Source organism: Trichinella spiralis (genome assembly GCF_000181795.1).
Source record: "Trichinella spiralis strain ISS 195 chromosome Unknown Scfld6, whole genome shotgun sequence".
In the NCBI taxonomy this organism is placed as follows: Eukaryota; Metazoa; Nematoda; class Enoplea; order Trichinellida; family Trichinellidae; genus Trichinella; species Trichinella spiralis.
In genome coordinates this window covers 1,058,766-1,083,532 of record NW_003526945.1, presented here as the reverse complement: position 1 = coordinate 1,083,532, position 24,767 = coordinate 1,058,766, and the positions used below count along the sequence as shown (strand labels likewise).

The window sequence follows — 24,767 nt, the reverse complement described above, 5'->3', positions numbered from 1 at the left end:
ATTCCATTTGAACAAATTTGTCGAATTTGCATTTCCTAATGCTCGCACTTGCGTGATTTCTGAACAAAACTGCTGCAACAACCACAACAACAAATCGTTTTGTTGCTTTTTCCAGTTTTGCATTTTTTTCAATAACGTTTTTTTTCCCTAAACCTGCTACTGATAATTCATATTTAACAGTACAGTTGAAGCATTTGGACAAGCGTTTGCAAAAATGTCACATTAGCATTTTCCATCTTGAGCAAAGATAGCAACAGCAACATTTTCCCCCCTCCCCCTCCCCCTCTCCCTTCTACCCCTCCCCCTCCACCTTTCCCTACGTTGGTTGTTGTTGCTCCGTATCATGATTTGTTTAAATTTGCAAAAATTCAGTTGCAAAATAAAGAGATACGTTCCGATTCAAATTGCAAATCAAAACTGAAACATCGTTCAGTTTGATAAGGAATATGAAAAGCGATTTGCAATTGTGCATAAGCAAACGTTGAACAAAAAACAGTTCCACAAAAAAGTGCAAATTATACGGTCGGTTGGGGTTGTAAAAAAGTGCCATCATCAAATTTTACTGCCAGTTCTGGTTCTATTATTCAATGGCTACTTAGTCAGGCTTTTGAAGTTAATACAATGCCAAGGTCTACTATTACTAAGTTGAAATGTTTTGTTTTGTTGTGGCCTGAAAGAAGTGCAGATGGTGAAATTATTGCTGCAGCATTTACCACATGTTGCTAGAGCGCTCTGAAGAAGAAGCCGTGGTCGTGGCGGGAAAAGCACTGTGAGTGCTGCTTTGTGCAAAGAGTAATACAATTTTGGTCAATTTGCAATATTGCAAAGTTCAATTAATTCACTTGAATACAGAGGCATATTTGGGTCATTGGTCCAAGGCCCACAACCAATACAAATGAAATTTTCTGCGCTGAAATTGTGAAAAATTATGCCAAGAAAGTATTCGTTTCTAATAAAACACACAAATAATCCAAAAATGGATTTAAAATTTTTTAAAATTCTGAAAAAAGTTGTGATTATTATTTATTAATCTGAAACATTCTCTACATCCCCCTCCCTTTGCTCGAAGCGTTGTCAATTAATTTCCAATTCATCATTTATATCTGTTTTCATCTTTGCATGCAATTGCTAATTGTACCTTTTCTACAGTTCTATTTCAAAAAAAATACTGCCCTGAGTAATTGTTTGTCTGTTTGTTTGCTTCAGTGCAACGAATAAAAGCAAAGGCATTGCTAGTAGTCGTGATGAGTGAGCTCAGCCAAAGGAATCTCGTTGCGTAACGGTGCTAGTGAGAAAGTTGTGATTCGATGAAAAATTAAATGAACAATGAGTTTCAATTTTTTTAATTTCTCATGTGCATATGCAAATATCTACATGTCAGAAATTATCGTGAAAACTGAAACAGTATTTCGTAAATAGATAAATTTAACAATTTTACATTGCGCGATTTCTTTATTTAATAGTTCTCACTGCTGTTTAATGTGAATTTTTCGAACAATTTTCTCGAAGAATAATTTCCAAAGATAAGCATAAAACGCAGCAGCAATGAACAATAATAAAATCAGAAGGGAACATTTTCCTCTATTTTTTTTTGCTCGTGTTGTTGTTGTTGTTGCAAATGTTGAAATTCTGCAAAAGCTCGCAACCGCAATTGCTAAACAACAATACAACTGAAAAACAACAGAACTGATAAAATTACATTTGCATTTTTATCATTTGTTAATATTGATGAAGTTGAAATTATAAAATTGCACGTTTTGCATATTGCTGTTTGAATATGATATTCAAATAAATGATTGTTATATTCTATTTTGTCAACTATATTTACTTTACGCAGTTAATATGGGAATATTTAATTTTAATAAAGTTATCTTTAAGACAAAACAGACGTGCATAGACAAAGCGGTTCATAGCGACAGTATGTGTTGCATGGCTATAAAAATGTAGAACGTCAAAATGTCCCAAACATTTGTCAGTGTAAAATGGCATTTTGCTATGCAATAAATTAGAAGGCTTGTTTTACAGTATAGTTGAATGATTTTATCAGATTGTGAAAGTGAATTTGTGATAAATTTGTATATTACTTGAATGAATTGTTAGAATATTTCAGCAGTTTTGATTTTTCAATTGCCACAGAATTATTTAAAATACGTAAAACAGAACAAGCAAACAGTTTTCAATTGTCGAATAAAAGAGCTGCAGTATTTTGTTGATTTACGCAGAATAAAGAAAGAAAATGTTTTCGATGCAGTGTTGAAATTGCTTAGAAAGATCAAAATATACCGCTTCGGCAATAAAATTAGCTCGCAGCTTTTCAAATTCACTGAAATAGCAAATGCAGACGCAAAAACAAGCTGGATTTCCTTTTTACCATCCTCTTACAAATAAGTGCAAACACAAATAAGAGTAAACGATAAAATTATTTTTCCAAATGTGAATATGAATTATAAATATGAATTATTGTAAAAACGATATAGTTTCCAAATAGATGTAAATTCATTCAAGTCGTTATTAATAAATTTATTAAATTTCAGAAACTTAATTTCAATAACTGTTCAATTGAAAAGAAAATTGAAAAATATAGCCAGCAGATATGTTAATTTGCATTTGAAAAAGTTAGCTTGATGTACTGATAGAATTGATTAATTCAATCAGTACAGATAGGTATCACTCACAATAGCATTAGATTGTTGTTTAAAAGAATTTTATTATTCATAATCACTCAAAGTAGTAGAAATTATCTACTTAAACATTCTTTTATTAAAAAATTTTCGAATACTGTTTATTACATTTATTTCAACAGATTATTTTGATAGATGAAGGGAAAATTATTAATCATTTCTATTTTGACATAACAAACGCACTTTCATTGCATGTCGCAGTGGTGAAAATATTTGATAATTAAGTGTTTAAATACAGTATGAAATAATGAAATGCCTTTTCGAAATAAATCGGCGGCTCCGTGATGGAAAACATTACGATGATAAAAAGCAATCATCGCTTTCAGATCGCTGCTGCAAATTTAACAAATAGCTTTTCACATTTGCTCAAAACTTTTCCCCGTAAGCAGTTTTCATTATTCGACTTTTATTCTGCACTGCTAAAATTTTGTGTAAAAAATTTACAGCAGTATAACACTACAACTTGCTTATGGTGAAAGAAAATAAAATTGATTTTTCAAACAGCAAATGGGCTTGACAATAATTGTGCAGTTTACATATTATACACGTATGTACTGCGCAAGTTGTAAAATTGAAAAGTAAGAGGTAAAATAAATAACATTTGATCCCATAAAATGGAAAAAATATTCAATCAATAAAAAATCCGTCAACAGATTGATAGCCTGCATGTTGTGAATACTGTCGTTGTTCGGCAAAGCAAGAAATAAATGAAGCAGAGAAAAAAAATGGCATTGATTGGACGAAAGCTCGGCTATCCATCAATCAAGGGCAACGTTGAATTCTCAATTTGCCAATGGATGCCAAATTGGACGACACATCCGGCCAGGCTTTTTGACTCGTTGGGAACAATTTCGTGAAAAATAATACAAATCACAAAAAAAGAGAACAATAAAAATTTCAGATAAAAACGGTAAAAAGCAGCAGCACCAGCAAACTTGTTGTTGTTGTTGAACAAAACAACAAATCAATCAGTCATTAAAAATATTATTCAAACAAAAAGCAATTGTACAAAAGACGAACAAATTGTTGAACACCCGAATAAAAAATACAAAAACAAATCAGAACAATCCTAGTTGGTGAAAGCTATGCAATGATGAAATAACATTGGAAGGAAATTAATAATAGATATACAACATATTACAGTCGAATAATTTCGATTCTATTATTATTATTATTATCATTTGAAGTCTATCAAATTAATGAAAATTAAAGCAATAATAATAATAATAATAATAATAATAAATCAAATAAGAACATGTAGGAAAAATAAAAGAACAAAAAAATGCTATAAAAGCAGTTAGAGGTAGAATAGAGGCAGGCAATGGAGAATGGTAATTTGTCGAAGGATTTGAATTCGTTTACTTTCAATCGTTACAAAATGAATTTAATAATTCACCAGACTGCTTGAAATCTCGCCAAAGACGATTTTCATTAATGTCAGCGGTCGAAAGTTTGTTTTTATCAATGACAACATTGCGAATTTCAAGCAAATATGAAGAACATTTTTTACACTTTTCAATTCTAAAGTATACGATTAAATTTTGAAAAGACAAATCCATCACTGTCATTGTACAAGACAATAATTATAGAAAGACAAAAGAGTATATATATACCTTTCTTCTTGAGCAATGTCGACTCCAATTGTAGAATCAGTGGATGCGTACTGTTTAAACATTGGGCCAAATCCATTCAACATCAACAATAAACTGTCCAGTGCCGTTTGAACATAATTTTCATATTTCGATTTCAACAATTCACCAATTCTAGGCAGTACAATGCAGCACACGTCCAAACTCCACAAAGAGCTGAAATAATAATAATTGATGATGATAAAACAATACAACATTCAAAGATAAAGATAATAATCCATAACCTATTTGCATTCAGAATGTTCAGCACATCTACCAGTATTGAATCGTCTTGAATGTGGATCATCTCTTGCAGTGCTTCTTTCAATCCCCGAGATTTGGTCATTGACAATATCATGCTCAGTGCATTGCGACGATAATTCAACAATGACACCACCATTGCACTTTTCTCTATAAGCTGCAACGCAGCTTGTTCAGTGGTTGCTGAACAGGATGGGAAAACTTTAAACTCGTTACTAATTTTTCGCTGACGCTAAATAAATAAATAAGTATAAAACAAATGAAACGCTCTAATATATATATATAAATATATTGAATTATCAATTGAATTTTCAACTTTGGAATGACGAGATCAATAGTTCTTCCAAATAATAAAAAAAGCACTGATAATATTATGAAAGATGAATGCATGTGCGTGAACAAAAAAATAGTCTTTGTACGGATGTAGTGGTTTTGAAAAAATTTTGCACAAAAAAGGCTTACAAAATTATTCGACAATCGACATTTTTGCATCTGCAACGGTAAAGTTGAACAATAAGAAGAATGTTGATTGAATTTTTGAAATCGGATGTTCATGCTGTGAAATTGTAATTGAAAAGCCTAACAGCAACAAGAAAGTGGGTGGAAAAAAGAAGAAGAAACAAGACCAAAAAGCTTCAACGTCCGCCAGGAATAATAACGCCCGACGTCTATCTCCATGACAACTGCATATGCTTATAGTCGGTGTTCAATTCGTTGCTCAAATCACAAATGCCCGTTGTGCTAGGCTACTTAGTGTAGTATATTGACCCTGAATAATGCCAAACCAATTCCCACCTCCATTATAGCTGCGGCTACCTGTGATCGACAAAAATACCACGGCGGTCAATCGTAATAAATTAATCAATAAATTAATAAAAGCAAACAAAAATTAAGAAATTGAATAATTTAATAATGAATAATTAAACTACGCACCGGAAGTTTGAGATCTAGCTTGCCAGTGGTAACATTCGACGGCGACAATTGTTCCACTTTACAACTGGAAAGATTCAAAGATTCATTAGAGCACGTATGGACCAGCGGATTCACTTGATTGACGAGCTTTTTCCTCGAAGCGGCCGTTTGCTTGGTCACACCTCGTGCTACCGGTGCCGTGTCCAGAGGAGTGACCGTCGCTACGGCACCCGTGGTTCTCCTCCTTGCCGCCAATCTTGACGACGACAATGACGAAGCTGATGACGGTGGCTTTTCGACAACACCAGGCGAACGAATCGACGAAACCGAGCCTGTTGTGTTGGTGGTGGTTCTCAGTGGACGAGCACCGGTATATTTCAACGGATATCCCGCATCGGTTGCGGCTGAGTGGACGTTTGTCGTCGATTTCGACGCAACCGAACTCAGACTACAACAACTGGACGAAGAGGCGGTCGAATTGGCATGGCTGAGTGTTCTGGAAGTTGCCTTCCTTTCCAACGATCGACTTTTCAACGTGTTCAACGGTGCCAACGAACCTTTCACTGCTTGAGATGAAACTACAAAAAAAAAGTAACATACGAATAATTAATAATTTGAAATATTTTCTGTTTCAATAAACGAGAAATACTTTCAACTTCACCTTTCAATTGTCTCACTGATGTATTTCTGTTCAATTTGCTCACTCTTTCCAACGAACACGTTCTACTGGTGCTGGCAAAATTATTCGGTGAACAAGGTGGAGATCTTTGCACTAAAAGTTGCTTCAAATTTGAATTCAACAATAAACATTGAGTGAATTATTGTATTCGGCGTTTCATTTTAAACAAAAATATGAAAAGCTGACTTGACAACAAACAAAAAAATCCTTTAAAATCACTATCAAAATTTGCATTTATATTTATAACAAACTTACAGCATCGTGTAGGACGAAAAGCACTCAAATCATCAGCTACTGTCGTTGTACTGCCAGTAGAGATATCTTGAAGTGTAACTGCTCGAGTCAACTGTGCTTTCGGTATTCGACTTTTGGACAATTTCTGCAAGCCTACCGCACCGATGTCATTACCAACATCCACTATTAAATGATCGCTTTCTTGAAATAATAAATAAATTAATTAATTAATACTGCTTTGTTTTTCGTTATTATTTTCATCGACATACCATCTGATTCGCATTTCGGTGATAATGATAAAGCATAATCATCATCTGGTTCGCGTATTACGGCAAATGGCGCGAGAAGATGGGAATTCAAAGTCGAAATTGACAAACGACATGTATCCGAATCCAAACATAAAACAAGCAATTGGTTCCTTGATTGCGAAAACTGAGTTTGGCACACAAAACGCCAATCAATAGTGTTGCATCGTTTGTTGTCAATTTGGTCATAAATGACGAACGGTTCCCAACCGAGAACCCGCAAACCGCTTGCACTGGCACTGTACAAACACTGACCATCTCTGTGAAAGCTGACATTCCTTGAATATTCCAAAATCACATGAATTAATAATCAAACAATCACAATATCATAAATTGCATATCTACTTCACAGCAGAACCATCGCAGTCACTTTGTGTAACGCATTCTAAACTTTCCAAATCCCAAAAACGAACGGTCTTGTCTTCACTGGAAGAAGCTAAAAGCATTTCATTTGGATGAAAGTCGAATTCGTTGATTGGACCGGAATGTTGATCGAACAATGCCAATGAACTAGAAGATCTTAAATCCCAGATCTAAACCAACAATCAAATTAACCATACACACATATATACATATCGTAGAAAATAAACCATAGAAAAAAAAATAAAAGCTTACCATCACTGCACGATTCTCAAAACCGCAGACAAGCCACTGACCATGCGGTGAAAACTCTAGACACCGTGCGGAACCGTATTTTCCCTGAAATTTCAACAATTTAAATACTGTTCACCAAAATGTGATGAGTAAAGAAAAGAAAATTTTCCTCATTCATTTGCGTTTGATTATAAAAAAAATTATTTTTCATTGTACTTTTGTCCTAAATTACTGTTGCCAGTTAACGCTGACGCTCGCAACTGAATATCTCCATTGTAATTTCTCTGTTCAAGAATAATTTCACCATTCCGACATATATATATATTCCATAATATATGAATTGCATGCATTTCTGAATGAATAAAAACTATACAGTTTCGTTGGATTAATTTCTTTTCAACGCTCTTTCTCTCTCTTGTTGTTTGTTGTTTTTTGTTCTATTCTTCAACGTTTTCAAAATCAGAGATTTCTTCAAAAAGCATACTGTAGCAACTTCCTCTTTAAATCGACATTGGTAAAAGTTGAAGACAAATGGAATAATTCCATTTTGTGTAAAACAAAACAGCAATAACAACAACAACAACAACAACAACAAGAACATTATTTTAAATGTAAAATATTTCAATTTAAATGCATTTTATATTCATTCAATAAGAAGGACTACATTATTTTGAAGTTTCTATTATTTTAATAAAAAACCAATCCTGTTATATAATATTACATATGTGTATTTTATTTAAAAAAATTTTTTAATTAAAAATATCTTTCATATTGTTAAACGAGTTGAAAGTAGTTCTGAACGAGAGTGAAATCAGCTGAAAACAAGTTTCATCGTATGCTAACTAATGTGCGCACCATTGACAACAACACTAACGGCATTTCTTATGGATTTTTTTTCTTTTAAATTGCTCGTTTGCTATTTTCTCGTTTCCCGTTGAATAGATAAATTAAAGGAAATCTAAACTAGCATATAAATAGAAAATATTCTTTGCGAAGTTATTAATCATTGAAGCATAAAAATAAGCCGACTCCTAATAAAATGTCTTCTTTGTTCAAATGATAACATTCTTCACTTGGTAAATAATTGCTTGCACATTTTCTGAAAGTTATAAACAGCAATCTGTTGAAGCATTGAACTACTGCATCGTCGATTTACACATCCGCAAATGCGAATAAACAACTGCATCATATTTCCAAGTATCAACGCGCCAAGTTTTATCATTCTTACACATTTATGTATGATGTGAATGATTGTGTTTCAATGAAAGAAAGAAAAACACTTATTAACTAATTTGAATGGAATCAGCGAAAAGCGAAAGGTAAAATTTCAATGCCAAAATCATGTGTGAAAAGCTTACTTTGATAGTCAGCAAATCTACCGATGGGCATCTGGTGTCCCATAATTTCACTTCATCATTCACAGAACCGGTCGCCCATTGGGGTAGACAAGTGCTGCTATTAGCCAGACAAGTGACCCTGTCCAAATGACCGAACAGACTGCACATTACTGCAAATGTAAACACAAATTTCAAAAATTCAAATACTAAAATCGAAGCAGAATTGCCAAAAAAAAAACAAAACTTACAACTGCCTGCACAAGCATCCCATACTTTGACAACGCCAGAAACACTGCCGCTGGCTACTGTTGTTTCGTCGAAAGAAAAGCATAAAGTACTCACGGCACAAAAATGGCCAGTCAAAGTCTGAAAACAAAATTCATAATTATTAAAAAAATTATTTCATACATTTTTCAAAATTTTCCCATCTTCACCGTGTGCGAATTGCTCCTGTCCGGCTTGAAAAGACGAACAATTTTATCATTTCCAGCAATACCGAGAAGTGAAGCATCTTTGGAAAATCTAGCGCACTGAATATCCTGCACCAAACCACCGTTGAGCAAAACTAAATTGTAATTCATTGTTATTCAAAAAAATAATAATACACAATTTTATCTGCTTATTTTTATTCTCAATTACAAATCCCATTTGCATGTCAAAAAAGAAACCAAAGTGTAATTAGAACAATGGATTGATTTGAAAATCGCACCACCACCGAGACAAATTGTTCAAGTCGATTTTCCAATTTGACAAAAATCAATTTCACTCGGTTAAATGCATATTATAAGACAGGCCGTCAAAGTTGAACCGATAGCACTGCATAAGCAAACGACACAACTTGAACTCAATAAATAAATAAATACCGCTGCTTCGGTTTCAATACTCCCATAAAAGCGAAATCGCTTCTGCATCAAATTTGTACATCTACAGATCATATACTTACACAGCGTTTGCATGAGATCCGAAGACATTGTTTTTTTTCCTCTTTTTTTCTAAATCAGAACTAAGGCACTGAAGAAAATTGGGTTACTGTTGTAGTGCGTGGCAGCGAAGTAAACAAAAGATGTGGTGAATATATTTAAAAGAAAAAAATCTCAAAGATTCCTGTAAAACACAGAAAAAACACACCGTGGTGCAGTGTACTATCACAAACCAACAGACAACTTTCTCAAGAGTAAACTGAAACTTGTTCGGAGGTCGAACAGCCAGCGGTAGAATATATTGATTGTCAAGGATAAATTGAAAATGCTCACCTGTCTACTTGGGGGAAAACAAATAGAAATGCAACGAAATGACTGCAGTAACCTATTCATTATTATCCAATTATCAAGTTTAATAGGAAAAACAGAAATTCTGCATGCTGCGTTAAATTCATTGCATTAAGTAAACAGCTTCAATATAAATAAAATTTTATTTATTACTGAACCCATGAACAGTGAAGTAAAAGTATAAACTGTCACTTTGTATTACAACAGCTTTCTGTACCAATTTAACAACTAATTGCTTTTTTAAGATAATTTAAATTTTTATACGCAATAAAGAAAAAATTAATTATTAAAATACACATTTTAAATATATGAAAAGGCAGTTTCTATTTCAAAAATGTTCAACTGACCTTCATTTTTATTGTGATTAATTACCTTACTGTAATTTGACTGCCAACTTGTTCACCGCGAAAGAAACTAAGCTTCTCTTCTCATTTTTGCGATACTGTAAGAGTAAAGTGTCAAGATGATGTGCTTTGAAGATCGCCTTTTTGGAGCAGCAAGTCTTTTGGAAGATTTAAATAGTAAATTTCTTTTATTAAATGTGTTTAAATGCTTAATAAATTAATGTTGTAGTTCATTTTACACAGATTTCTATTGGAAATTTTCCGAAAAAATAACTCAACATTAAAGCAAAGTAAATGATAAATTCTTGAAACTTTGGTTATATGAAATAGCATATTTTTCTTGAGCATCATCTATTGAGGGAAAATTTATAATTTAAATGAAATTAGAATATCAAGAGTCAATTATAATCATTGTTATTCACTGTACAAATATCATTGGTTCTATGTGTAATTTTATTGAATTGCTTTTTTTATTTTAGAGAAAGTGCTTGTTATTTTGCGTGATGGACGAAATATGATTGGTTATTTGCGTTCAGTTGATCAATTTGGTAATTATAAATTATAGTTTAATTGCGTTTGAAATTTCTTATTTGCAGCAAACATTGTTTTGGAAGATACAGTTGAGCGGATTGTTGTCAACAATATGTACAGCGACATTTCAATGGGTCTATTCATTGTACGAGGAGAAAATGTCTTTCTTGTTGGTGAATTGGTAAGCACATACCGGAAATAATGCATGACGTTTTATAAGTAGATATCTATTCTGAAATTTAATGCATAAATCATTTTTAGACTTTTACAAGTTAAATTAAGCAATTTTTAAATAAATTGCTGTTTTCTGCAAATAACTTGGGTTTAGCAGCAAAGTAATTTCTGTTGCAGCACTTGTTATCAACGAAATCATAGTTTATGTTTGTTTAGGGCACTTTGCAATGCACCTTTTTAGTTGTTATTATGGTTAGGTTAAATGAATATTTAAAATGATTATTATTATTACGGTTATTATTCTTATCTAGGATCAGAATAAGCCAATGGAAGAAATTCTAACAAAAACTACAATCAAAGAAGCTGTAAATTTGCAAGCTAAAAAAGAAGAAGAGAAGAAAAAGAAATTGAAAGAGCGTGAAGAGATGTTAAAAGCATTAGGATTGTTTCAACCATCCTATGACATCCTTCAAGATGACACTTACTGAAAAGTTTTGATGTAAATGTTGCAAATTCCATTCTTATATTGCGACTTGTTCATTGTTCATATTTTTCATATGTAGCAGAATGGATGTCAATTGTTATCATTTATTGTATCGCCATTATTGTTTTCTTATTTATTAATAATATTGTTTAACTTCTTTAATTAATAAAAGAATTTTTATCACAAATGTTCATAAAAAACTTATAATTTTGTTATACTTTTTTTTTAAAGTTCGCAAAAAATTACATCGAGAAAAATATTATTTCATGCATTATTCTGACCTAAATGTTAGCTTTGCTGAAATGTTAATATTATATGATGATATTTTAAACTGATCAAATTCAAAGAAATCCATTAAAATTGCACTTCATTACGTAGCGTTTGTTAAAAATTCATAGCGTTCAAAGTGCTCATCAGTTGGTCTACGAAATATTACTAGTGGAAATAAATATCGAATCGAAATAAATAAAGTATATGCTTTTAATTTCAGTGGTGGAAAATTCACGGTTATCCACGTCATTACGCATTGAAAAAATTATCTGTTGTGTGTATCAATGATATCATTTATTGTTGCCTGAAATAGATGATATTGTGTAAGAATATAAAAAATTATCTATATACAGATTCATTTTCATATGGAATTAAGTGATGATGCAATGATTTATTAAATATCCATCCATGCAGTCGATTGATAAATTGAAACTAATAAAGTCAGTGAATAATTGGTTACAAACATTATGCAGTGCATAGAGACTTCTGAGATGACTTTATTTAAAAATTTTATCGTTTCAATCAAATATAATTTTCTTAATTTTTTTAATCTTCCATCACTATTGTTAAAGAGCAGCTTTAAAATTTTAAAGTATTTCGATTTTATAAAATAATGACATTTTTCCTTTACTTAACGAAATAACATATTGAGTGGTAATTTTAACAATTTTATCATTAAAATTAGGAATTGAACTTAATATTTATAATAACACAATGTTTTTGAATAATTTAATTTGTCTAATGCTAGTATTTTTAGGAAGAATAAAGTAAACCCTGAAAATTATTTTACTTAAATTTTTACAGTATGCCTTTGTTAAATATAATCCTTGCAATTTATTAAAAATAGCATTAATATTTGATTGAATTTTTGATAATTAAATAAGCACTCCTAGCTAAGTTTAGTGGCTTGAATAAGCTTTATTTTATTCAAAGTTTACTATGCAACATATTGACACAAAGCATCAATCGTAAGAAATGTTATTTTTTGAAAGCATTCAGTACTTTGAATTTGGCATACATAATTTTAGTATATATTTTAAATATTTTATTGAAGTTCCTCAATGGATAATTATTTAAAATATTTAATTTTTACTTACGTATTTATTTGAAATAAGTCACCCATATTTAAAAAACTTGTGCAATTCATTATTGGTTTTTTTACATTATGTAAAAACTTATTTTAATTGAACATTTTTTTGTTTTCACTTATTAGGTACAATAAAATTTTGCGCAATTTTAATTTAACAGCTATTTTCAAATTTTAGTTTGAAGTATCTATTCAGTTTTTGCATAAACCAAAGAATCTTCTAGTTTCCATAATAATTTCAAATAATTTTCTGATTTAAATATCAAATTTAAATAAATACTCTATCAGAGATTTGTACATTATATTTTTATAGATACTGTATGAACAATCAGACAGTTCCATTAGTACAATTATTTTTTTATGCTTCTTACATGTTGTGATTCGTCGGTACGTCGATACTTTATTGCAGCTAGGAAAAGGTAAGTCAGTGGAAAATGACTGTTGATTTTACTTTTATGTTTAACTAACTTTAAGTAGTACATTCACATTTGTATTTAATGGCTGTTTATATTCATCTGAAATAATTGATATGTTCTAGTATGCACAGCTGACTTTACAGAGTTGTCGAAACTTTTTTAAGATTTCATGAGAATGGTTGCAGTCAGGGTTGTTGGGTATTGTCAAAATGTTTAATTTGCTTTCCAAGTGGATGGTTTCTATTCTTCAGTTGTATAATTTATCAACAATGGCAATTCTTTCTGCTGACGTTGTTACTTTATTAGTATATATTAAATTTATAAATAGATAATAAATAAAAATGATATGTTTATCAGAAACATTTTTCAGATGACATTGGGTCGAATAATTGTCAGCAGATATTCTGAACTAAATTTAGCAAATGATACAGATTGATCAATAGAAATATTTCTTGTTTTTTAGACGATTAAATAAAATTTAAAATTGCATTAATTTTGTTGTTCTTTTAAACAAGTTTAGAATTCAGTATAAGTGTGCGGAGATATATGGTTGAGGTTATTAATTTTCAGTGAATCATTTTCAACTGGAGCAGACTGACTGGCAAACGTTCGTTTCTGCCATGGTCGATCAATTCTTCTCGAACAATCGGTGAATCATCACTTTATAATTTGTTAAATTGATGTCGTTACAATTATCAACGACAGTGAAGCATTTATTCAAAAAAGCAACATATGAATATATTTGATGTTATTGTTTACTTGTATGATTTACAATGAGGAATGATAGATTTTTTTGTTTCTGAAATAAATTTTAGCGTTTTTCATGTCAGGGTAAGGTTGTAAATATCAACGAAATTCATCATAATTTAGAAAGTGATTCATTCTGCTTCATTTTTCACGCATAATCTTAAGAGATCTTCTTTTGCATATATTCTTTGACATGTAGCATTTGTTGTCAAATTTTTCGTACAAATGGTGTCAATTTAGCACAAACCAATCACGCGCCAGGAAATAATTGCCAGAGTTTAATAATAATTCTCGGTCACACTGCATTGGTTGTGCTTTGACGAGATGAGCTGGAATGAAAGGAGCTCGTTTGCAAGAATCAATATAACAGCTTTTTTGTGACTTTCAGTTAGTGTTTTTTCTTTCGGTATTCAGTGTTCTGTAAAGTGATTTGCAAGTACAAATGCGTATGAGGAATTTTTTCTGTCGTAAAAAACATTTTTTTACAAAAATTCTTGAAAACATTAAATGTGAATTAGTTTTTTTGTTCGAAAAAATAAATGTAGTTGCATTTCGTGCAATCCACCAAAGAAATATTGCCAATTTGATCGACCTATTTTTTCGTTTTTTTAGAAAAATTTATTCTACGAATGTTTCACAATTTTGAATAGCTTAAAATTAGTGAACAATATTAAATTGTTGATGGATCGGTGATGAAATAAGTTTTTTTTTATGTTTCTCTTATTTTCTGTTCCAGCTTATTATTTCAAAAGGTTTTTCTCTGAAAATCATTTTGTTACGTGTTACGTGATTTTCATTGGAAATGTTGTCGTTGGTCGTTATTTACTTTGTTTGAAAGATTTTTATTGTAGATTGTTATTTGAATTTTTATTGAATATTGAAAAATATTCGGCATAAACTGTCAGTTGCTTGTTTGTCATGAAATTTTTTGATTTATTTCATTCAAGTGAAAACATGTTTTACAGAACATGTGCACTGTTGATTCTTATAAATTATTTATTTTCCAGTCGACAGTGATATTGTATTTTGTATTCTGCTTGAGATAAACGAACATTATTTTGTATGTATGTATTTGGGATTAAGTGATGTAGAATGCAATGGAAAATAGACCTTTGTGCTATTTTTAACAAATGTGCAAATAAATAGGGAAAATTTATCATTATTTAAAAAAAATGACAAATACTAATTTTTCACAGATATTATTATATGGATGAGAGTGTTTATTTATTATTTATTTATTTATTTGGTATTCAAATGAAATCGTATTTTAGCTTTTCTTCTTGCTCGAATAGAGAATGCCCGACTGCGGTAATTAGCGTTACACTTGGCTGCGTCTTATCATGTTGTAATATGCATGAACAATACTTTTATTTTGTAAGTATATTATTTTATTTTATTTTAACTGAACATTTCATTTTTCATCATAGTACTTGTTTGTTTGTAAAGAAGCGAGTGAGAAGCTTGTTTTTTTTAAATATTTTTTATCCAAGGAGCATTTTGTTGAGAATGAGAAGAATTTCAGTCAAGGTCATAAACAGGATAGTAGATTATTTTTCAAAAATTTTTTTCACCATGTTCAAAATTAGCTGAAATATTTAACTTTACGTTTGAAATACTTTGAATGGAAAAGGTTTGTTTTGTTGCACTTGTTGCACAATATTTTAATGATTTTTGTGGTTTCTTGTTTGTTTTGTTTTTCTGTTTTTGAAAATAGCATGGCAGAGATGCACATTTCGAACATGCACAAGTATACACAGTCAGCATTGGAAACGTTATGTGCATGAACAATAAATAATATTTTTGTTTTTGTTATCTTTTGGAAATGAAGAATGATTAAAAATTTAAAAAGAAAAACATGCTGGAAAAGTGCAGAGTGAATTGCAAAAATATTTGTTTTACATCTGTACGTTACCAGAAATGAAAATCAAGTTGAATTTATGATAATAATGGCAATTGTGTTGTTGTTGTTGTTGTTGTTTTTCTTTAAATTTTCAATTGTTAATGCATGGAGATGAATGAAAATTAATTGTGTGGAAAATGTGGAAAAAAGGAACATATATATATATATATATGAAAATCAATGCATGCTTAACTAGATATGGGAAACTGGTATGAAAAAGAAAAAATTAGGTTGTTTTTTTAATTATTATTTTTAAATATAAAACTAGAACATCAACAGTATTATTCATTTTGCAATGCTTTGTTTAGTTCATTAGGTGCATGTGTGTGTGTGTGTGCAAATTTGATCAAAAGTTTCTGTATCTAATGACCGAAAAATGAATTTCTATTTCAATTCAAATTTGCAAAACATTACGTTGTCACATTTTTATCGTTGAGGGCATAAAAATGTAAATTTTCAAAAATGAAAAAATTAAAACAGAAATTCCCAGCACACACGAGCAGATGAAGTTGATTGATCGCTACTGATTTTGCGCATGAATGCCTATTTTTGATATTTATGTACGCGTAATAATTGTTTGCAACAGTTCAGCTGAACAGCTGCATGTGCAGTGTTCATTTTGCGATCTTTTGGCAGATTCGTTGGAAAATGTCCAATTTTGTAAATTGTTCATCGATTCTGATTTGATTAACAACTGCTATTAATTATTGAAATGAGATTTTTTTTCAAAAAAAAAGAAAAATTTATTCAGACAAAACAATGCAAAACTGGCATGAATTATTCATAATTTTCAATTCAATTCATTTCAATTGTAGCATATGTAGTTTTTTTTCTTTCTTTCCATTGACGATTAATGTACATTGAAACTTATGTTGCATTGAAAAAAGTTGATTTTAATTTATACAATTTTTTTGGTGATTCCGTAGAATATATATGTATTTTTTTTCAACTTTCATGACAATAATATGAAATATTTTATATATGTACAAGTTTTGCTTGGCAATATTTATATATAAATGGACTTTTATGAAATGTCCTTATTGTTTTTTTTCATAGCTTAGTCAAATCTGTTTCTAAATCAATAATTTATTTGAACATTTGAACGTATTTTTATTTGTATATATGTTCAAATGTATTTCTTTTCCATCCAAAGTTCCACTAAATTGTATAGTGTGAATTATTTTTAAAGTACATGCAATAATAATAATAATAATAATAATAATAATTGTAAGTTGAATCGGTTACGTTGGTTCAGTCTACTTGGGAATGGAAGTAAGTTTTTGCATTCTTTTCTGAATGGGATAAAATTTGTATTTATTTTCCATTTCAGTTAGTTCAGTGTGAATTCCTGCGTCAATATTTCCAATGTAAATTTTGTGAAACTTTGATTGTTGACTTGTTTGTTTTGTTGATCAAACTTTATTATTTGCTCGAAATAAAAAAAGCCGAGCATTTTCATTGGCTGTTTCGACCATTTCAGGTTATTCGGAGCTAATTCCACTCTCGGTTAGGCAATAATCTCTCAGTCAGTGGGATTGTTGCCGTGCGAGCACGTTCACCGTTTCCATCCGCTGCGTTTCGAAGGTTACAAAACTTATTCATTTTGTTGTGGTTTTTTTCTTTGAAATTTTATTATTGCTATTGCTCTTGCTTGTTTTGCATCTACTCCCTTTTGGCAGTTTACACATACAATATATATATATATATATATACGTCAAAAGTGTGTGTGTGTGTCTGTGTGTGTCTGTGTGTGAACAGATTACGTTCTAGTAGACACTTGTAGTGCAAATTGTCGTGTATTTTTGTTGTTCAGCTGCAGCATATTTTCGCTTCAAATTCTAGAGCTCAATGGAACAACAGTCGGTTGTTGGAACGGAGAAATGCGCCACTGGACCGAGAAATTGTTTCAAAATTACCGCCGTCGAATCACGAGTTGTACTTCCAGAGAATCCAACGGCCAAGAGGGTGGAAAAGTGCTGTTCGAACGGCATCAGGAAAATGTCTCGGTTCCATATTGTCAAAGTGTTGGATGATCCGTACCGTCGTGGACGTTGGTTTTGCAAAGAAAGCGAGGATAAGCCGTCGCCGGTTGTTGAAGTGGACACGACCAAGTCCGCTTCGGAATTGAATTGTACCGTCGTGAATGGATCCGGCAGGAAGTTCACCGTTTGCCCTGTGATTTTGCCTGAAGAGAAGGAAAAGCCTGCGAAGCCGGACGTTGAGGTGCCTAGTAGCAGGTTCACAGTGACGCCGGTTGTGGAGACAACAACGTTGAAAAAGCCTGCTGAAGAATTTGGCGTGCAAGTTGTCGGTGAGCCAAGTCGAAAATTTACCATCTCAGCAGTTTCAACATTGCGAGATAATGACGCACTGGATGAAACGCAAGAAGAAGAAGAAGAAGAAGATGTTGTTGTTGTTGCCCAACATCGACAACAGGATATAGCATTCAACGAAAAGCCGGTGACGCGTCGATCATCAGTGCCGGAAGTGTTGTCTTCTCCTGGATGTGCTACCTCGAACTCTGGCTTCGCGATGTCGTCGGCCACGCAGAACACTGTCGCAACTTCGCCAACTGCTGGACGGAAAGCGAGCTGCCCAGTGCCCACTACACCAGTCGAACGAAACTCACCTCATAGCCGACCGCGGCAGCCCATTGCCATTGATAGCAAAATTGAGCAGGCAATGAATTTGGTCAAAACCCACCTCCAATATGCAGTCCGTGAAGAAGTGGACGAGCTCAAGAATCGCATTGCTCATTTGGAAAGGCAAGTGGAACGACTCGAGACCGAAAATCGACGTCTACGTCAGTGTGAAATGGAACTGCAGCGTCTTCAGGGACAGCGGCCTTCTCATTCTGGTAAAATGCAGTAAGCGTTGTGAATGCATGAATAATTGATGATGGCGATGAAAGTCATTACTTATTATTTTTAATATACCACCACCAGTATGTTGTGTGTTGGTTTTTTTTTTAATGCGACATCTGCTTTTATGACATTTGAAACGGTTGCCATTTCATCTTAGTTATACGTTTTTAATGCCGAGTGCAGCACTTGGAATAGGAGGAACATTTGTTTTAATAATGACCGGTCTCGGTGCCACGTAGCCACTGCAATTTCATCTCTTTTTTTTGCATCCTGTCATATGGAAACGTGCTGTCCGCCGACCATATGTTGTTTTTTTTTCAGTTTTTGCTATTTTTGCCCTGTTCTGACTGTTGTTACGCCATATTTGCTAAATATTAATAAGTATGCCGTATTTGCTAATTGAAACTAGCGCCTTTTGACTGTTTTCTATTTTTGCTCGGCTTGTTTACCAGATAAACTCCGGTGAAACGCCACCTAATACAATAATTCTTTCACTCTGTTGCACAGACGAACGACGACGTTGTTAGTTTTATTTGTTAAAATAAAATTTTTGCTCACATTTTTTTTGTTTTCTACTTTTGCTTAATAATAAATTGAGAAAAATGGGTAAAATTTATCAAAAAAAACGAGAAGTTTCAATTCAATAAGATCAAGAAGACTGATTTGATGTGATTTAATTGGGCAGAAATTTATTTCACTGTGCACAACAGTTCATATCATAATATTGAATTTAATAAATTAATTGTTCAATAAGAACTGAATAAACGAATACACCACCACAACCATCTCTTCGGCGTGTGAGCGCACAAATTTTGCTGTGAAACTGTCACAGACTGCTGGAAAACTTTTCGGGAATATTTTTCAAGCCACCATCTCTACCCCAGTAATAATTTGGCGGACCTGCCGATGTGCAAGTGTTGTCTTTCAAAATACTACTGCCATTTCGAACAAAATACATAATGTAAAAGTTGCACATTTCATCGTCACCAGTGGCACTAATAAATAATAATCGTAATCATATTGATTTAAGTTTCCTCAAAGCACCACTTTTACCCAATCTTAATATCTCGATCTTCGGTATTTTCCATTGTACAACGTGCAGCCTAATTAAAATATATTTTAGCAATATTTACTGTCACGTTGCATTACAGTGAGCGGTGAAAATTCTGTTCATTTACCACTATATCGTTTTTTCGAATAACCATGTCAGTATTGTTTACCGGATAGAACATCTGGAAATATAATTATGTAAAAATGAAAAAAAATGTATATATAATCTACCACAAAAATCCATATTACCTGTGGTTCTTTTGGACTTTTTTTCCCAATCAAATCCCATCTATTTCCATGTACTTTGAATCCAGAAACAACGATCCCTGTTCAAAACAGCAGCGGTCAATAAAAAATAATCAACGAACGAAAAGCAATTCATCTTCTCTGAAAGTGCATAAATTACCGTTATTTAAAATGACCTTCCTCATTTTTAATCTACTTTAACAGTATTTTCAGCAATCGGTTTAAATTTCAGCGACACCAAGTGCTAATTGTTCAGTATAGTACTTGCATGCCTTATGAATGTTGAAAAATATATTGATTCGCGAAGTATACGTTGAAGCTCAATCGCATTTGTAATCAGTGATATTAAGGAAATACCTCGATCATGAGCATGCACTCTGAATGCAAACGGATGAATTTCCACATCTTCATCAATTAAGCATGCTGCTTCAAAATTTTCTTAAACATAATAACCGGTAAATAGATACGACGAACGACGCATTTTCACTTCTCTCAGTGGATCAAATAAATAAATACCTTTACTGTTGGCTTTGATCATGCCATCAGTTGCTATTAACAGGACACCGGCTAAATTTGGCATCCTAAAAAGCATTACGCAATTAATTAAAAAATTATCCCACTGTCAACTTGATGATGATGATGCTATTCTAACGGTGTTGTCGTGGATGTCAACGTTACTCCAGAATAATCAGCTTCTAAAATATTCACTTTTATTTTGAAACAATTTTACAATGTAACGTCACCTTGTAAAGGATGCATGTAATGAACTTGCAAAACCAAGTACTGGACTTCAGTATTTCCGGCAACCTTGAATCCAGTCCCTGACAAAGAAATAGCTATTGAATAAATAGAAGATGGATGAAGTGCAAATTTTTATACCGACAGGCAGCGTTAAAGCCGGAGCATCCCTAGCCCAACCGTAAATGATGCTGGTTTTTCCTGACGGATCGCATACAGGCAGAGAAGAACTAGCCGTATCGCTTTGGCTTGTCATTTCTCCGCAGTCCCTAAAATATTATCGAACATTGATGATTTTATTATACTGCCTATAGTAGGTGAATTTTCCTAACCAAACGTCATCATCCGATCCAGGAAAATCACAACCAAACAGCAGCATGTGATGTGCTCTACTCATGGAAATTTGCGGTTGAAATTTCGCTGTAACATAATGAACCCTTGGCATTAGTGTAATTATTCATCTTTGATAGTGATATATTTTTTTACTGATATAATGGACGTTTGTGCGATCCAGCTTTATAGCTTTGCAAAGATACTGCTCGTTCTAAAAGTCAAATCTATATTCATTCAACTGCGTATTGTTGACGCAATTCATCATTAAAAAGTGCAATAACAACTTCCACTCTCTGCTGTAATTTATCATATTTGTCAGTTCAAAAAATGCCATTTGAAAAGAAACAAAGTCACGTTTTTAATTTTCTTGTACATACTTTAGTACAGCTGACAATTTAGACATTGACTTTTTATTGATTGCATTACTAGAAACGTGTGTTTATTTATTAAGCTTTAAATGAATTTCTTGATATTTTTATTAATTTTAGAAAAAATACCCTAAATCATTGCGATCAATTGCATGATGTGCAAAAAATCGATTCCATGTCTACAACGTTTTAAATCGTCGAAATTTTATTTCAATACTTTCGCGAAGTTTACGTACAAAATTGGACAAAAGCCTTGCATGTTTTTCCTTTTGCTATGCTTTATTTCACTGTTCTTTCAAAAGGATTTAAATGTACATAAACATTTTTTTGGATTAGTTTCTCAGCTGCTTCGGTGTTTTATTCTTTATTCCTAAACACTTTCAAGTATATTATACGAAAAAATGGCACTTTTGAAATGGAAAAATACTGGTATGTTCATTAAACTGAAAAGCAGACGAATTCAAAATATTATGCTGCGCATGTTATCTTTTTTACATTCAGTTACTTTTAAAAATTATTCTCATTTAAATAAATGAACATATTTCAAAGCTGATATTTATGTTAATGCAAATTTTTAAACGAGAACTCACATGATCAGGTCTCACTCCGGGCATATTCAATTGGGTAATTTCATAAATGCTCGATTTTACCGACATCGTAAGGGCATAGTGATAGTTTAGTGCAAAAATAAAAACAACCCAATTTAACATTGTCGCTGTTGAATATTTACTACCGTGCGGATGTTATGCTGATTCAGCTGTAATGGCGACTATTGCCGCTAATGCTCATTCTGCTTTGCGTCAATTTTCGATCACCGAATACGTGGGCGTTTAAAGTTATTATCCTGACAACAAATGACATTTTGGAAAATCGAATAATTATCGATCAATTCAGGAACTTGAGACTTCCGTAAAGCTGGAAAAGGCTTCTCACTCGCCTGAATGGAAAGCAAACTGTCGCAGTACTACATTATCCCCAATATATTTCATAATCACTTAGATTATTATTACAATGTTCTTCAAAAAGCATAGTACAGCATTGGAAATAATAATGTTAGACTATGTTGTTTTTGCGAAAATCGTCGAAAAAGGATTTTTAAAATTTAGGACTTTTTTATTTTTATAACTTTTCATTGAAAAAAGATGGTGTTTTGGAGAGTTTGACCTCAAATTACGCAGTAGTTTGTGAATAAAAGGGTTCTAAAGTTGAAGTTCTGCCCATTTTAATACATAAGGAAGTCGCCCATTAGTAACTGTTTTTCAACGGAAGCAGAGGCTGCCAATTTCTGCTCATCATACACTTTGGGCATCGAATCTGTTAGATTTCCTCTAATGTATATTTTTTTACTATCAATTCAATTAAATTTCTGAAATTACTGCTTTTAAACAATCATTAATTGCTGTGAATCAAAACGAAAGAGTTGTAAGTGTTTACTTTGCTAAAAAGTAAACATTTCATTGCATCCAATCCCTTTTACCATCTTTGTCATTGATCAAGCTTCTGATATATTCCACAAGTGCGACTATTTGAATTTACTTTCGCTAACTTGCAACGATACAATAGCGATTTGCATAATTAGCATATCGTGTAGTCGCCCAGAGTTGAAATTCATTACAAATGCTATGAAATTAAATAAATTCACAATTCATGTCAAATTATTCAGCTCATGCTCGGTATTTGTTCGAAACATTAGAAGAATCCACCATTAAGTACAGTGGAAATTATTCCGAGGAGGTCAGAAACTACGCAGTATTGTAAAATAATTTTATGTTAAGAGCAAGAAATTCTGTGAAAATTAAAGGTATGTAAATTTTGAATAAGCCGAATTCGCTCATTTTTTGAGAAATTTGATAAAGTTCCCGGTTTGAGCACTTGGAATTTTTAGAACAAAAGACTGGCAAATTGCACGAAAATAGCTTTCAAATCTGAGAATTTTAGACAGTTCTTATATCTGAATTGCAATCAGTGAAAAAATTCAGCTAACAAAGGTTTTCAATTTTGAAAGATTCTGCTACATTAATGAAAGTCAAGAATAATTCTTGTGAAAAAAACATTTATATTTTTGGGTTCAAAAATTGGTTCCGTTGTAAAAATTAATGGAACCACACCATATTCCCAGCTTGCTAACATTCTTTTATCATTCCTTTTTATTTTGACTTTCTCAAAATCCTATTCAAGTTTTAGTTTTTTGCGTTTATCTCAACAAATACCCAATCAGAATATCCAGACACGTTTATTGTAGAAAAGAATACTGAAAAAATATATAAGTCAATTGCCTTAATTTTTGGAGAAAAAAGACTTCGTCAGAACATTGTCAGAATGTCATATATTAGAATATATGTACATGAAAAACTTCTCGTATTCCACATCTGTCCGTCTTTGTAAATTCAACGCCTCTCTATAGTCTACATAAAGTGAGGGAATATCATTTTTTTACAAGAATATTACGTTGCACTTTCGTTCTTATTTCTTCTCTATAATGAATTTTCTGCTGGTAATGCGTGGTTCGACAGCACAAGATTTCGCAGTATGAGTCGTTCTATATTGCGGCATCTTCAACATCGGCAAACACTACAAGAAAAGAAGTGTATCAGATCTGCCACTTGTTAATTTCTACACTGAATTATCTCATTTAATCGACCAATAGAAAAGAATTTTCAAGCTGTGGCTGCCAATATTTATCAACACCTGTATGTCTTATCGTATGCCGACTGTACGTTTGAGGTTCTCGGAAAACAATCATATTATTGAATTCTATGCTATTCATGATCAAAATTATTCATTGAGCATCTCATTGATACCAAGCATGTCGCAGATTGATTGCATTTTCGCCCAGAACATCATAATGAAATTTCGCTTATGCAAATGAGCTTTAAATGTTGTATTTTTAAAAATAATTAATTTCAAACGGTTAAAATAGAATAAATTAACAATTTATGAAAAACTAATGTCTGCTTGATTAGTAGTTATACCATTTTTTCGACATATTTGCATACAAGCTATGTGAAACAAAAGGCGAGCTTTGGGGGAAGTGCAATGTATTAAATAATTCTTTCTTCATCTATGGAAACAATATTGTATTTTATTAATTACAGATACTTTGAATTATTTTCATTGAGATCTAGTATTATATTTGACAGAATTATTTGCTTGTATTGTAATCATTGATTGAGAGAAAAAAAGCAATATTATACGATGAGTGGAATTCTTTGTGTTCATTACAATTAGCTCTTATCTCTATGTCGCTTGCAAACAATACAATTGCGCAAATAACAATTTTTCGATTTTATACTCTACTGTATTACAAAAATGCATT

At 32.1% G+C, this 24,767-nt stretch overlaps 5 protein-coding genes across 5 annotated transcripts; 3 read left to right on the top strand and 2 right to left on the bottom strand.

Annotated features, from left to right (window-relative positions):
- Positions 1 to 2,866: 2,866 nt before the first annotated feature.
- Positions 2,867 to 9,212, bottom strand: Tsp_07967 (katanin p80 WD40-containing subunit B1). Its single transcript, XM_003373321.1, has 11 exons — positions 9,066 to 9,212; positions 8,880 to 8,997; positions 8,653 to 8,801; positions 7,316 to 7,399; positions 7,046 to 7,233; positions 6,665 to 6,978; positions 6,144 to 6,254; positions 5,504 to 6,060; positions 4,555 to 4,802; positions 4,295 to 4,486; positions 2,867 to 3,014 (listed from the first exon to the last, which is right to left on the bottom strand). The coding sequence occupies exons 1-11, from the start codon at positions 9,210 to 9,212 to the stop codon at positions 2,867 to 2,869; spliced, it is 2,256 nt and encodes a 751-aa protein (XP_003373369.1).
- Positions 9,213 to 10,362: 1,150 nt separating this feature from the next.
- Positions 10,363 to 11,436, top strand: Tsp_07966 (putative LSM domain protein). The gene is made up of 4 exons (XM_003373320.1): positions 10,363 to 10,420; positions 10,723 to 10,791; positions 10,840 to 10,955; positions 11,260 to 11,436. The coding sequence occupies exons 1-4, from the start codon at positions 10,363 to 10,365 to the stop codon at positions 11,434 to 11,436; spliced, it is 420 nt and encodes a 139-aa protein (XP_003373368.1).
- A 5,682-nt stretch (positions 11,437 to 17,118) lies between these two features.
- Positions 17,119 to 19,119, top strand: Tsp_07965 (protein bunched, class 2 isoform). The gene is made up of 5 exons (XM_003373319.1): positions 17,119 to 17,124; positions 17,183 to 17,332; positions 17,695 to 18,163; positions 18,296 to 18,719; positions 19,038 to 19,119. Exons 1-5 carry the CDS (start codon positions 17,119 to 17,121, stop codon positions 19,117 to 19,119), a joined length of 1,131 nt encoding a protein of 376 aa, XP_003373367.1.
- A 423-nt stretch (positions 19,120 to 19,542) lies between these two features.
- On the bottom strand, positions 19,543 to 21,195 carry Tsp_07964 (peptidylglycine alpha-hydroxylating monooxygenase). The gene is made up of 10 exons (XM_003373318.1): positions 21,056 to 21,195; positions 20,892 to 21,019; positions 20,756 to 20,833; positions 20,665 to 20,707; positions 20,466 to 20,593; positions 20,370 to 20,438; positions 20,016 to 20,092; positions 19,895 to 19,948; positions 19,770 to 19,819; positions 19,543 to 19,711 (listed from the first exon to the last, which is right to left on the bottom strand). Exons 1-10 carry the CDS (start codon positions 21,193 to 21,195, stop codon positions 19,543 to 19,545), a joined length of 936 nt encoding a protein of 311 aa, XP_003373366.1.
- Positions 21,196 to 21,852: 657 nt separating this feature from the next.
- On the top strand, positions 21,853 to 23,836 carry Tsp_07963 (conserved hypothetical protein). Its single transcript, XM_003373317.1, has 3 exons — positions 21,853 to 21,880; positions 23,115 to 23,185; positions 23,636 to 23,836. Exons 1-3 carry the CDS (start codon positions 21,853 to 21,855, stop codon positions 23,834 to 23,836), a joined length of 300 nt encoding a protein of 99 aa, XP_003373365.1.
- The last annotated feature ends 931 nt before the right edge of the window (positions 23,837 to 24,767 follow it).

Bases quoted from the DNA above. Each gene is read 5' to 3' on its own strand.
- Tsp_07963 (XM_003373317.1), top strand. From the start codon at position 21,853: ATGGCACTTTTGAAATGGAAAAATACTG. The intron at 21,881-23,114 runs GTATGTTCATTA...CAAATTATTCAG, and splicing joins TTTGAAATGGAAAAATACTG to CTCATGCTCGGTATTTGTTC. The intron at 23,186-23,635 runs GTCAGAAACTAC...TTCAAGTTTTAG, and splicing joins GTGGAAATTATTCCGAGGAG to TTTTTTGCGTTTATCTCAAC.
- Tsp_07965 (XM_003373319.1), top strand. The intron at 17,333-17,694 runs GTTATTCGGAGC...TTCAAATTCTAG, and splicing joins GGCTGTTTCGACCATTTCAG to AGCTCAATGGAACAACAGTC. The intron at 18,164-18,295 runs GTGAGCCAAGTC...AACAGGATATAG, and splicing joins ATTTGGCGTGCAAGTTGTCG to CATTCAACGAAAAGCCGGTG.
- Tsp_07966 (XM_003373320.1), top strand. From the start codon at position 10,363: ATGATGTGCTTTGAAGATCGCCTTTTTGGAGCAGCAAGTCTTTTGGAA. The intron at 10,421-10,722 runs GTAAATTTCTTT...TTTTTATTTTAG, and splicing joins TCTTTTGGAAGATTTAAATA to AGAAAGTGCTTGTTATTTTG. The intron at 10,956-11,259 runs GTAAGCACATAC...ATTCTTATCTAG, and splicing joins TCTTTCTTGTTGGTGAATTG to GATCAGAATAAGCCAATGGA.
- Tsp_07967 (XM_003373321.1), bottom strand. From the start codon at position 9,212: ATGAATTACAATTTAGTTTTGCTCAACGGTGGTTTGGTGCAGGATATT. The intron at 7,400-8,652 runs GTAAGCTTTTCA...TTGAAATTTCAG, and splicing joins TAGATTTGCTGACTATCAAA to GGAAAATACGGTTCCGCACG. The intron at 4,803-5,503 runs GTGCGTAGTTTA...TTATTTATTTAG, and splicing joins AGCTAGATCTCAAACTTCCG to CGTCAGCGAAAAATTAGTAA.
- Tsp_07964 (XM_003373318.1), bottom strand. From the start codon at position 21,195: ATGCCAAGGGTTCATTATGTTACAGCGAAATTTCAACCGCAAATTTCC. The intron at 21,020-21,055 runs GTATAATAAAAT...ATAATATTTTAG, and splicing joins AAATTCACCTACTATAGGCA to GGACTGCGGAGAAATGACAA. The intron at 20,439-20,465 runs GTTATTATGTTT...AAAATTTTGAAG, and splicing joins TTCGTCGTATCTATTTACCG to CAGCATGCTTAATTGATGAA.